The sequence below is a fragment of the Phalaenopsis equestris genome, unplaced genomic scaffold (assembly GCF_001263595.1).
Source record: "Phalaenopsis equestris unplaced genomic scaffold, ASM126359v1 Scaffold000002, whole genome shotgun sequence".
Classification (NCBI taxonomy): domain Eukaryota; kingdom Viridiplantae; phylum Streptophyta; class Magnoliopsida; order Asparagales; family Orchidaceae; genus Phalaenopsis; species Phalaenopsis equestris.
In genome coordinates this window covers 10,809,440-10,823,283 of record NW_018164444.1, presented here as the reverse complement: position 1 = coordinate 10,823,283, position 13,844 = coordinate 10,809,440, and the positions used below count along the sequence as shown (strand labels likewise).

The window sequence follows — 13,844 nt, the reverse complement described above, 5'->3', positions numbered from 1 at the left end:
ATAATTTAAAATAATTATGTATAAACAATTTATGATATTTTTAAAAATTAAATTTTATAAATTATAATATATAATAAAATAATAATAATAATAATATATTAATATACTATATTAGTGATATGCTAATATAGATATTATATATTTATATAATATAAGTTATATAATTAATATAATATATTATTTATATATATCAATATTAGGGAAGTCAAGCTGACTCGTCGTTCGTGAACAGGTCGTGTTCGGCTTGTTCGTTAAGAAACGAACACGAATAGCGGCTTCACGAACAATTTCGAACACGATCTTATTTCAAACAAACTGAATTTCAAATAAACCGGAGACAAACACAAGCTATGTTCGTTCGTGTTCGGTTTGTTTACACCCCTAATCTTACCCATGCATGGAAAATGTGCATTTCACTTTTTAGAAGTTAAAAAGAGGATATTTCTTATGTGATACGAAAGATTTGGGTGTTATAAATACAAAAGAAATGTTTTGGGCATCAGATATGTGAATAGATAAGACTTGGGTGGTATGAACGTAAATGCCCCTTTTATTTATCTATGCACGGTTAATTAATATCTAGCATATGTGTACAAGAATGGAAGTATCATTTATGCTAGTCTATGAATAATTTAAAGAAATACGTAAATTTATGCAAAAATAAAAATGTACAATAACATTCATATAAATTACGGCTTGAATTCGACATAAACCTACGTATTTAAAATTTGAGAGGCGGTATTTGATTGTGTAGAATCACTATTTTTTTTTAATGTTCTTCTATTTATAGAGGGTCATGGATAGTGCGAAAAGACAATAACAGTGCTACCCTGTTTAATCGATCGGCTGACCCCTACGCAAGCGACTTCATACCGTACTATTGTTGAATGTCTTGTACATCGTCCTCTTGTTAGTTGGTCAGTACTTGAGTGGTTTCGGAGTCAGTCAACATTTGGTTCAGCATAGTTTTGGGTCAATTTACCCTTATTTAACTGCTCCATCGATCTCTGGCATCTGGTTCAATCGGCCTCTGGGTCAGTTGACCCTTGATCATCTGCTCGACCAAATCTCTAACCTTTGATTTGACCGTCCTCCCATTGTCATTATTTATATTTATAGAGTCCAATTTAGTAACACGTACTTTATTTTGAATTGTTGGATCAGTAGAAAATTTGATGAAGACTGTTTTGATTGTATATATTTATATGTCATTCTAAATATGAAAGGCAAGGACAGATTAAGACAATCATTATGAAGTCTGAACGGGAGAAAATAAGTTGGGTGTTGGGAATCGTCGACACGTATACGTTGTTGAGCTCTGCGGCCCAAAATAATTTTCCATAAAAGTCTCGTCAACACATCCCTGCAATAGAAAATAATGATTGACCAAAGCTTAATGATGTTTTTTGAACGCTTTTTATATTTATAGTTGAATATTATGTTTAAAAATATGATGACTTAATTATAAGTTTTTGACATAAAAATATTAGAGGTATTTACATGCATATTACATATCTTTTGCATTTACATATTTAAGTTTTAATTTTATGGCATTCAAACCTTTCGTGTAACATCAAGACATTATCCTCAAAAGATCATCATACATACATATTTTTGGGTAGAAGTAAAATTTGATATTTGCAAAAGCAATCTCTTTCGTTGTTCAAAGTCTCATTCATACAATAAAATTCACAAAAAAAACTCGACACTTGTTTTTCATATTTAGCAAATTCCCAAAAATAAGATTGGGACATGAGGCTAATTTCCGTTGCGGATTTAATAAACCCACATTCAATGGATTTAACAAATACTATTTTCTCACATTCATCAATAAGGGTTTGTTTGGGGTAGTTTATGCGTTTTCAAAACGTCCCTTGGGTGTTTGATTACTGCGTTTGAGGCATGTTTTTGAAAATGTCGTTTGACCTCCTTTAATAGACGCGACAGCGGGATATACCCTGCGGCTCGCATTTTCGATCGCTTTTTTCCTCCCGTGCCTGTGATGGAGAGGCTGAGATTCCGCTTGGAGGGGGAGGGGGGAGGCAATTCTATCTTTGAATAGATGGGCGTCGTGCCGACTAGACTTCTTCGACTTGTTTACTGCGATGAGAAGGAGAAGTTCATGATGGATCCTGAGGTTTTTGCTACTTTGCAGCTTATCAAGTGACCTAACAAGGGGATTGAGTTCGGTTTAATAGGTAGAGGATTCATGGATTCAACCAATTCTTGCTAAGTGCGAAGGGTAGGGCAAAGAGGAGATCATGGTAGAGAGAAGCAATGATCGTTTGAATATAAGAGGAGGCGGGGGGAACCGTGCGACTAAGGAAGATAGACTGGATCACGGAAGGCATGAAGAAGAATTGCGGGAACAGGAGGAACAACGACGATACAATGCGCGGCTTAGGTGAAGGAGAAGGAACAAATCACATGAGGGGCAATCAATCCACCGTGGGACTTTAATGAAGGAGAAGTGTGGTTCTTGCGACAGAGAAGATGATCATGCGAGAGTTAACTAGGTATTTTTGCAATGTTTAAATAGATTTTTGGGTTAATTCGACAATTCTGTGGTTGAACGTTATCCTAAATCATTTTTTTGTTACTCAAAAAGATTATGACTCATGAGACTGACAACATGCTCTATACTTCATATTTCAATTCGCTCAGCTCAACTTGAGGGCCCTTTTATAAAACTGCAATGATGGCATGCTCTTGAAAATGCTTGTCCTACATATAGATGGTAGTGGAAGAAGTAGAAGTTTCGGTAGTAGATGGTTTTGTAATATATGTTTAAATTTATGGAATTGGATTTCTGTTTTGTTTCTTGTAACTTGTAACTTTCACATTTGATTCATAAACTTTACTATATCCTCTTTAGTATAGAATTCTCTCTTGTTTTCCATGGCCAGCTTCATCCCAACTTGGTTTCACTAGAACAAATTACAGAATTCAAACCAGCTGTTTTTCATGCGCACAAACCAAACAGCTAGCCAGCTTCTCCAGATCAGAGGCAAAATGATCATTCATCCAGGAACAACTGCAAATCAGTTGTTTTCCAAACGCACAAACAAAAACATTAACCAGCTTATACGAATCATTTGTAGATTAGAAGCTTGTCAGCATAAGCTGTTTATCTGAATAAACTAGATAAGCTACAACTGCCCCAAACAGATCCTAAGTTTTATGATAGTTAAGATTCCCCACATTTGATATTTGAATGAGTTAATAATTTCTATTTAGAGCCTCAATGGAAGAAATAAAATTTTAAATGATTGATTAACACTAATCACAATTTTAAAAGAATAAATCTCTGCTCCACCGAGCTATGCATGAAAATGTATATTTCACTTTTTAAAAATTAAAAGGGTTGTATGTTTTATGTGTCATGAAATATTTGAATGGTATTAATATATATAAAAAAAGTAATGTCTAGGTGGTAGGTATGTAAATATTTAATAATTGATTGGTTTGTATGTAGGTTTCCCTATTTAAAAACATAAATCTTCTTATTATAATAAGTATATATAACGTTTCTCAAATGTAAAAGGGAGAGATCCGTTGCATGTTGACTATATAGATAAACAAAAGGTGGCCCGTTTAGAAAGAAATTTGAAGCTGTTTGTCTCCCAACTTCCTCTCAATAAATAAATAATTAAACAAACAACATTAAGCATTAATTACTCTCTCTCTCCCTCTATAGTGCCAAAATAGTCTAGAATTATTAACATGAAGCCATTTTAGTCCAAGTGTCAAAGTAGTCTCCAATTATTTTGATATTAAGCTCTAATAATCTTGAATGGTGACTACTGTTGCCCAATTAAATAACTTGTGACTAATTTGTACTTTTATAAACTCTGGGACTAAAACGGCCCTGTGTAAATAATCATAAACTATTTAAACATTTTACTCTCATATATCTATATATATATATATATATATATATAATATATACATATTTCTCTCATATATATATATATATATATATATATATATATATATATATATATTCCTAAAAGAATGACCAGAGATTATTATACGAACTCCAGCCACCCCTAATATGTCCTAACAATTCAATTACCACTTCCTTAAGGACAACTGTGTCAGAGGGGATTCAAACCTTCGACCTGAAGGGTCTTATATTGTGGATGTCAACCAACATGCCAAATTACACGACACACACACACACATATATATATATATATATAGATAGACGTCTTTTTCATGACCATCTCTCAAAACCTATATGCAAATAAGCCTGAAAGTGTCATGTGTTCACACTAAACTAATAGGAAAGTAAACGGCAGAACATTTGCCTTTTAATAATTTATTGGGTTGAAGATATTAATTTCTATGAAAAAGAAAACAAGACTTTTAAACAAATTACTCTCTATTCTATAATTTGTGCATAACTTATCCTTTTCAGACAAACACCCCATCATTCTTCTTTTTGAAAACAATACAAATGTTACTTCTTCTCATGCATACCTATAAACTCATCTCCTCCTCATAAGTATACCTTAAATAGCATCTCCACCGCCCCCATTAGTTTCAGCCACTGCTCCATTACAGTGCTGCAGTAACATGCAGTATAATTAACTAAAGAAATAGTGTATAGTTCTATATGTTAAAATAATTGTTTTGAAAAGTATAAAGCAATTAAATACTTTGTAAATATCTTTTAGAAACTATGTAGCAAGGGCTAAATCAGGAAATCTTATAACTTGTTCAGATATCTACGTACGCATCCTTTTTTTTTCAAAGCGTAAAAATCATTTTTTTTTCATTTCTTCTATCCCTCTCTTTTCTTTGTTAAGTTATTTACTCTTCTTTTTCTTCAAGTTTGTAACCCACAAGTGGGCTTTCTTTTCATGAATCTGAAGTTTGTTCTGTCTTAGGTCATATTTATCCATAACATTTTAATATCCTAAGAAGTATCTCTCAAGAAAATTCGATGAGCTAGTGAGCTCCTCCGTCGAACGCTCCTGAATCTTTCAAGCTCCTCTAGCGAGTTCACACGTACCAACTCAGTCTGTTTATTGAGTTTGTTGATACTTCTTAAGGTTCGCCATCTAGATCATTTACAAATCATTTGAGGTCGCCAACATGGTAGAAAGAAGGATGCCATCACTATGCATGCCCATTTATGAGCCGCTTGACTTATAAGACAGCGTCCATTCAACAATAAATTTTAATAAGTTACGTACATAATAACCTATAATATAACATTTTAATTTTTTTTTTTCTTTCAAAATGGTAATTTAGGTTTCTTCGACGGCTATAATCCTTTGTTTATGGCAAGAAAAACCATCGCTCTTAATGTTACCGATAATTTTAAGCTTATAAATAAAACTCTTGTTGGTAATATCAAAATCATCTGCTATTCTGACAACATAAATTTACCGAAAATTATCTGACAACAGTAATTTTTTTCGAGAAAATTGGAGTCGTCGGTAATTGTCGGTTCGTATAACTGGCAGTTCTTTTGTAAGAAATAGCGGCGCATACACATCGGAAAAGTGTTGCACCTGTCGGTTTTTTGAAGCATACAAAATTGTTGGTTATGCATTGTTTATGTGTTATTTTCTATAATCAACGGGTTAACTATTAGAAAAGTGTAGCACCAGTCAGTTTTTTTTTTTTACAGAGGTAAAAAACGTAAGTTAAATATTGCTTTTGCGCTGTTTTTTATAATTAACGGAATAGCTGTCGGGAAAGTGCTGCACATATCATTTCTGTGTGACACGCCTTAAGTTTTTAGTTGTGTGTCGCTCAGGCATTGATAATAATATCTATCGGCTAGCCATCAGTTATGTCTACAAATAAGTTTGGAACCATCATAAAATTGAAGGTAAGTCATCAGAAACCTGTAGCATAAAGAAAAATAAATAAATTCTTTCTTTCAAACTTACATTACCACATCAACTATCACAACATTTATAAATTCAAGCATTTAACAAAATAAAATAGCTGTCAAACAGTAATAAATCCAATATAACAATGAAATAAATAAAGTACATTTAATCTAAATATGTACATCAGTGTTCGAAAAAAAAAAAAAAAATGTTCAAATGTACACAAACATAATAAAAAAGCTCATTCTAATCATCCTCCTATATCTCGTCAACCTCATCCCATTGTCCTCCGCCGCCTCCTTCTCTTCCAATGTTGGCGCTGCCTTGCCACCCTCACTCATCTGCTGCGGGAAGGAATCCAACTCAGCCTTTAGCTTAGCGTCCATGTTGGCCTCCAGCTCCAACCTCATTTGAGAGAAGCTGACCTCAATCTCGGGAAAGAATGTTGCAACACGCCTGAAGAACTCCTTATCCTGTGCTGTTGAGGTGGAAGCTATCGATGCACTGGTTAAAAGGTGAGCGTCGTAGGAAAACCCCTACGACCCGAGCCCGTCGACTCATCCCTTCTTCTTCCCTCTAGCACCCTCCATTCATAGGTCGTTCTCGGAAGGATCAAGCTCGCAGATCATAATACCTCCCGACGTCTAGGATCAGTTCTGCTTCAGTTGCTGGAATCTCTCATGTAAACAAAATAATAACATTCAGTTATAACTAACATGTATTTATATCAAACTACTTTAGTTCGTCATTTAACTGGGTTGCACGAGATCTGTCGTCGATCCAGGTCTGGTTGGACCACATCCCTTGGGTGCACTCATTTACATTGGCGGCATATGTCATTCGTCCAAGCTGCACAATCTATCCATAAAACAAAATAGTCAAAATACATCTTTAAACTATAGAAAACCTTATAGAATAAATGAAATCTAACATGTCTTAGCTTGATTTCGTATGTTGGACTGCCCCACCAGTGTGGTTAGAGAGCCCCATGCCTCCACAGTTTAACCGTCTGTTCTGCTTTGCCTGCTTCATCTTCTTCTATTAGTCCAGAGAATCTCAAGCCCTAAGTAGCGTGAAAAAAACATCCTCTCAAGCCACAGAGAATTTTGTCGTGATTTTCATATATTGTCAAACATGTCCCAGAGCTGATAGTTGCCCTTGAGCTTGAAGTTGCGTCGGATGTAAGCATCATGCCAGGGGGCCAGAAGAATTGTTTATGCAAATATTACAGAGAATATGTTCGATTGAAAAATAAATTAAAACAACTTAAGTTATTAGTGAAAAATACTTACCGTAACCTCCTGAAACCAAGATCTTAAAAGTTCATCGGGATCTTCTTCCACGACAAGTATGATGAGTCACACTTGATCCGCATGATGGCAGGTGTGGAGGCGAGGGTCGAAGCGGCGGTTTGGAGGTGATTGTCGGGGCGAGGGTGATGGCGGGTGTGGAGGCGAGGGTCGAAGCATCGGTAGGGGCGAGTGAGGGGATGGGGGTAGTGGCGAGGGCGCGTGCATAATTGGTTGCGGAGACGGGGGTCGGGGCGGTGGTAGAGGTGAGTATGGGGGTGACAAGGGTAAGGGTGGGAGTGGGTGTCGAAGTTGAGTGGCCTCTTCTGAACTTTTTCTTCAGATAACATTTCAAAATTTAAGTTGTCAATTCCAAAATAAAAATTCACTTTAAAAATAAATTTGCATTATTAAAATGGCAATTGCGACAATGAAATTTAGATTTAGATGTGAATTTCCATCTTATAACTAACAAATTAGATTTCAAAGTGAATTTCCATTCTCATTGTGGAAATTAGACTTCGCACTAGAGGATTTAGTGAAAACTCTTACATCCTATGAAATATTTTTTTTCTAAGAGCATATTTTCATGTGTTCGATTAATCGTCCAAGGGGTTGCGGCGATGATCATGTTTAGTTCTATGATTAACTTTACAGTTGGAAATAAAAAATGAAACAAGTATGCCCGTGATAGTGTTAGAGTAGCTACAATTGTAAGTAATATTAGAAAGACACATCATGAAGTCTAAATAAAGTGTCAGAATAACTTTTTATTAATACACCACAACAATTATTGCTCGAAAATTGACTAATTTTAATTTTGACTTATATTCATTTAGAGTCAACCACAGTTAAGCTCAAAATCAGAACATTAACAGCCCACTGAGGTTGTTAGGATTGTCGAAGGTCGATAACCGTCGAACGTTTATCAATATTTTATCTCTAATTTTATTTTTTACCATAGTTACACCAACTCATTCACGAGCATATTTCGTTTATATTTATCAACAAGTGTAAAGTCAACGATCTATATGGGGTTTGCAATTGGTTTTTCACTTGGAGACAAAATATGAAACAAATATTGGTAATATTAGATGGAGACGTTTTAATCAATTATGAATCATTGTTCGACCGTTTAATGATCTTCAATAGAATTATCATACTATGATTTTAAACAATCTGAGATCGAGTCGAGATGATGTAGGTTCAAGAAACCGACTTGAAATCTAATGATTAATCACATCCCTATTTATATCACCATCAGTTTAAACAAGAGACTCCAAATATCTAGAATATTCACACCTCTTAAATGATTTGATCCCCTCAAGTTTCAACTCTGCCACTAAAGCTACAACTACTAAAATTACATTTCAATTATCTAGTTCTAGATCTACTCAAAAGAAGGACTTTAGGCTTCAACGCCGGCTGCCATAATTTATATTTTTCCTAAACTCTTTCTCTATTCTAATCCACAAGAAGGATATCACAAGCAAAAAGCATACACCAAGGTGCATCCTCTTGTAAGTGTCTGGCAAGAGCATTCATAAATAAAGCAAAAACATATGTGCTTAAAGTCGATCCCTGATATAATTTGGGTTGTTAACGATCCGATTTCAAGTCGAACAGTCGGCTTGGAAAAAGCTCGATCCAAAGTTTAGCTCGTAGCTTGGCTCGTTTATTTCGATCCAATCTTGATCCAAGCCAAAATTTGAATCAATTTTTTTAGAGATTAACGTTCTTCGAGCTAAATTCGCTAAATTCATAGTCATTTGTTGTTAAAAACCTGATTTCGAGTCGAGCTGGGGTCGGTTCTAAAAAAATTCAATCCAAAATTTAGGCTTGTTGCTCGGTTCATTTATTTCAATTAGATCTCTCTGAGCCAAAATTCTAATCAATCTTCCAGCGATTATTGATGGTCGAGCTAAATTCATAGCCCTAGATGTAGTCCAATTGAGATAGAAAATTATTTGGCAAACCTCTAAGTTGCTAAAACCTAAACCCAAGACACATTCTTCAAAGCAAATGAAAAGAAAAATGAAAATGAAGAAAAACAAGTTACCTTCCTTGGTCGTTCCGGATTGCAGAGGACAGAAGGCGGAGAAAAAAGGGAGTTTCCGGTCCTAACTAACTCTTATTTTGACAGTATCGCGAGGGTTCGGCGATGAAGGCTATGGCTTTGGACGAAACATAGAGGGACATGCAAGGGTTTAAGGGAGAGGGGAGGGAGAAGAAGAGGGTCAGAAGGAGAGATTAGGGCAAGATCGGGAGGGAAGTGATTTCGGGCGGGATATAGGATTAGTTTCGACCTATTAACGACTTTTTTGTGTCGGTTATTAAAACTATTATTGAAGTCTATTCCCATCGCTTAATAATAAAATATGTCGGTTAAAACCCATTAGATGGTGGGTTTGAACATAACCGATGAACCTTAACTGTTAGTTAATATTTGCTTGTAACCAACGGATTATTCGTAAGTAACAATTAAAAATAGAAGGCAAAGTAAATATTGATAATCAATAGTATATGTTATGGTTATGTCATCACAAATAACCAAGATAAAAAACTGTCGCAAAACGGTCAGTAATTAAAATAATTTTTTTGATATATAAAAAGTCATTTTTCCGTCGGTTTTAGCATTTTTTTTTCTGTAGTGCTTTTTATGAGAGATACAAATAAAATAAATGAAGGGAGAGCACTTGAACTCCATCCTTCTCCTCTATTTATCTTAATATGTCTCTCATAAATTCAAAAACTATAGGAAAACCAACTTCCTAAAAGTGTTCAATAAAATTATTTATCATCAACAATTAAACTTTATATTTTATTGTATATAGCAAAAAAAAACAGCACGAATCTAAAAAATGAACGACCAAGAGGAAAGGACCTCTTTTTGAGGTAAGCAATCAACCTACGATCCAAAACCGAGCATGAAGTGTGTCTCTAAATCAGGGATAGGTTGAAGCTCTAGAGATTGTTCCCAAGCGGCAAGACCCACCGAAAGTTAAGGGTGAATCATTTTGACAGCAAGTCTCATCGAATACCGATCGTGGGCTGCGACAAGATCTACTTATTACCTTGCAATATTGAGGGATCATGTCGATGCAAAAAACAAACCAGACAGGCGAGACAAAAGCTGCATAGAAAATGAGCCATAACTCAGGTTGATTACATTCGATCGACCGACCCCGCGTGTAGACCAAACGACCACCTCACAAATTGGCTGCTCTGGTCAATCGTACCCAAAGACATCGAGCAAGATTGTCATACAGTCGAACACCTCCGCTGACCAACGCATACTCCAAAAGGCACAAATATCACTCGGACAGTCGCCTCAGTCGATTGACTTCAAACTAGCCGACTAGTCATTTACTGTGAACGTTGAAATTCAAATTGTAATACAAATGTGACATAAAATTTATACAATCAAATGGAGACTTATTGAAATTAAGAACAGTTTTCATTAATGTTTCATCCCTCATATAATTGTACATAACACGTTTATATAAGCCACTGGCAAAAACACAAATCAACATATCATTCCCTCGATTCTCGCTATAAAAACCAACTTTATTCTACTCTCTGTTCCTTCTCTTCTTCACCCGGCTCTAACTCTCGGAGCATGATCCACAAATGACAAATTAAGATCAGACATTTATAAACAAAATTTAAACTCCTTTGAATGGCAAAATCATAATATTAATGCATACTCTCTTCTTTATATTATTCCTTTTAAATATTTATTTTAATATCTTTGTTCCTACTAACACATATCATATCATATGTTTTTACATGCAACAAAATTACCTTCTACCTAATAAGGCATTGTTTCAACACAATAAATGTATCAACCTTTTGATACAATTCTATAATGGGAACACTTATACCATCTCTTTCTATCAAAATTATGCTATATCCATTTTTTCAGGAACACCGTCAACATAAAAATTTTCAAAGCATTGCCTTAATTACATGTTTAGCAACATGATTTACTACTAACAACCTAAAAAAAAACCAAACATTCATCAATAATCACAAAAAACCTAATTATTCATAACACAAAACATTAGATTAAGCTACAACAATGCAAGAACATAAACAACACGTTAGTACACGAAAAGAAATGAAAAAAAAATCCAACATAACAAGCTGAGCAACAACATCAGAGACAGATATATATATATATCTAAGGCTGAGTCAATACCCGAACCACCGCCATTGCTCCGAGCTGAAGATTACAATTAAACCGCCGCCCCTTCTTCGGCCGCCGGCAGCTTCCTCATCACTTAGCAAAGATACGGTTTTTCTCCACCGCCCGCTAACGGTTCGTTCTTGAATCAACCCCTTCCATTCTTCCTCAGCTCTCCCCCTGTAGCGCCACCTTAATCTTCTGCACCGTACACGATATCAAATTGCTAACGGTTTCCACCGACTCCACCGTCAGCTTCGCCGTCGGCAAACTGTTCACCAGAATCTGAAACGCCACCGTTAGAAGCGAGCCTACGGCGCCTCCATCCGGCATCACCGCGAATCCCGACGGAAGCAGCGCCACGTATGTTGAATCCCCGCCGTTCATCACATGATGCATCGCCGGCACGTCCACCGGCGCATACACCACCATCGAACCCGACGCATCGGTGCAAGTCTCCTGCAGTATGAGCATGCTGCTCTGGTCCGTGTTCAAGGCCTGTACCGCATATGAACACATTAATGCATTGCATTTGATTAAATTCAGCCAAGAATTTTAGTGATTTATTGCCGGAAAACTTACATTGGCGCAGAGCAAGCTAACGGCGTTACCCTGGTCCTGTAACCCTTTAGCAATATGAGCCATTTCCCGCATAGGTCCGCCATTGGAGAGGATATCCCATTGGCAGCGAAGGTTTTCGTCCCGCAGAAAATCGAATAAACGCTGCGGCGATATGGGGAGCCAGACAGAGGTAGCGGCAGAGAGCACGACGCCGGGCGGCTCGCCGGGATCGTCCATGCTCTGCCTCGTCATCACTCTCACCTCCTCGCTAATGCTTCCCATGTTCCGCAAACGACTCCACTTCCGCGCCGACGATGCGCACACGCCCGCACAAAAATTGTCCGTCATCCGCTGCGCTAGCTTCAACATGCTCCGTCTACCCGCCGCCGTTATCGCTGCACCACCACCGGAACAAGTACCTTAGCAAATTATGGGGACAGGTCGCATAAACCCTACCTATTCTCTTTGGTTTTATTTAAATGTTGGCAGCTGCATAGATAATTATGAAAATGTGCAGGTGCTAATATAAAAAATTAAAAATTAGGGATGTGTACTTTTCCATTTAAAGCTGATCTAATGTGATTTTCTATAGGTTGAGCTGAGCACATTTTTTTAATTTGAGCACAACGTAGCTAATTTATTTAAAAACTGTACCAACTGGCCAATAAATTATTTGTATATTGTCATGATAATCGAATCAAGCATTTATAAAAATATAAAATTGAGCAAAAATTATTGCAAAAAAAAGAAAAAACTGAACAGAATATTTATGTTACAATATAAATTTGCAAATAAAAATATATAAATAAATAACTATATATATAGTACAATTACCATAGTGGAAAGACATTTTGCTGCGGCTAAAAATAAACTAGCATCTGCATCTTACTAGATCTGACCAAGATATTAAAATATTACTTTATCTAGAATTTTTTTGGTCAGAGTGGCTTGTTTTGTGATTATTTTATTGAGGCATTTACGTATATGCCACCAATTTCCTATGTATTTACAGATCTAACACCTAAATTTTATTCTTTAGATTTATACCGATCAAATAAAAAATATCATTATTTAAACTTTTTTAAATTGTGTGTTAAAAGAGGGGCTTTTGTGAAAATTGAAGTGTTAAATATGTAAATACATAAGAATTTACTGGTATGAAAGTAAATCTTACTGTTGTGTTTAATATTGTTCAATTTGGATCTATTAAAATTAGGAATAATTACATACATAGCACTCAAAATATTAATATTTACAAAATACATCATTAGGGTGCGCATTTCAATCAAAAAATATGGGTTAGGGTTTGACCATAAATTTTGATATTTGATTTGTAAATTACAATAAACTTAAGGGCATTTACATATATAGCACATGCAATTATTATGCATTTACATATATAGCACATGCAACTGAAATTCATGCATAGATACAGTGCTACGCGGGTAAATATGAAAGTTTTGGTCCGAGATATGTAAATGCATAAGAAGTCAGTGTTATACATGTAAATTTCTCTTAAAATGAATACTAGAACTTACCGCTGGGCTCGCGATTGGGGACGGATGATGACATCAGCACGGCGAGACACTCGCACTGCCTCTGCAGAGTGGCGACCCACCGCTGCGCTCCGAGCGCCATACCGGACCGAAGCAGCGGCCTATAGAGCTGGTGCACCGCCGACTCATCATACTCGGCGTGCTCCACCCACGTCACCTGCGCCACACAGCTAGCATCCGTGAGATGCGCGATAATTACATCACAAGCTGTATGTACCCCGCTGAGCAGCGGCCATCGCAGGACTGCTGGTACAGGAAAAGTCTTTTCAAGCATTCGCGCGAGGACACCCTACCGACGCAAGAAGACAAAACCTGCCCTTTCCCCGCGGCGACCACATGGCTCACAGATTGACGAAATCCCGATCCTGCAAAGCTTTGACTATTGCACAAAAGCCACGGGATG

The 13,844-nt window shown here is 36.4% G+C and overlaps 1 protein-coding gene across 1 annotated transcript in view; it reads right to left on the bottom strand.

The window, feature by feature from the left end:
• Nucleotides 1-11,164: 11,164 nt before the first annotated feature.
• The window catches only part of LOC110025798 (homeobox-leucine zipper protein ROC5-like), a 6,686-nt gene continuing 4,006 nt past the window's right edge, over nucleotides 11,165-13,844 (bottom strand). The window contains exons 7-9 of the mRNA XM_020726457.1: nucleotides 13,424-13,598; nucleotides 11,907-12,280; nucleotides 11,165-11,822 (exon numbers count right to left, since the gene is read on the bottom strand). Of these exons, the coding sequence (XP_020582116.1) occupies nucleotides 11,493-11,822; nucleotides 11,907-12,280; nucleotides 13,424-13,598 (879 nt within the window). The 3' untranslated portion in view covers nucleotides 11,165-11,492. The remainder of the gene's footprint in view (nucleotides 11,823-11,906; nucleotides 12,281-13,423; nucleotides 13,599-13,844) is intronic.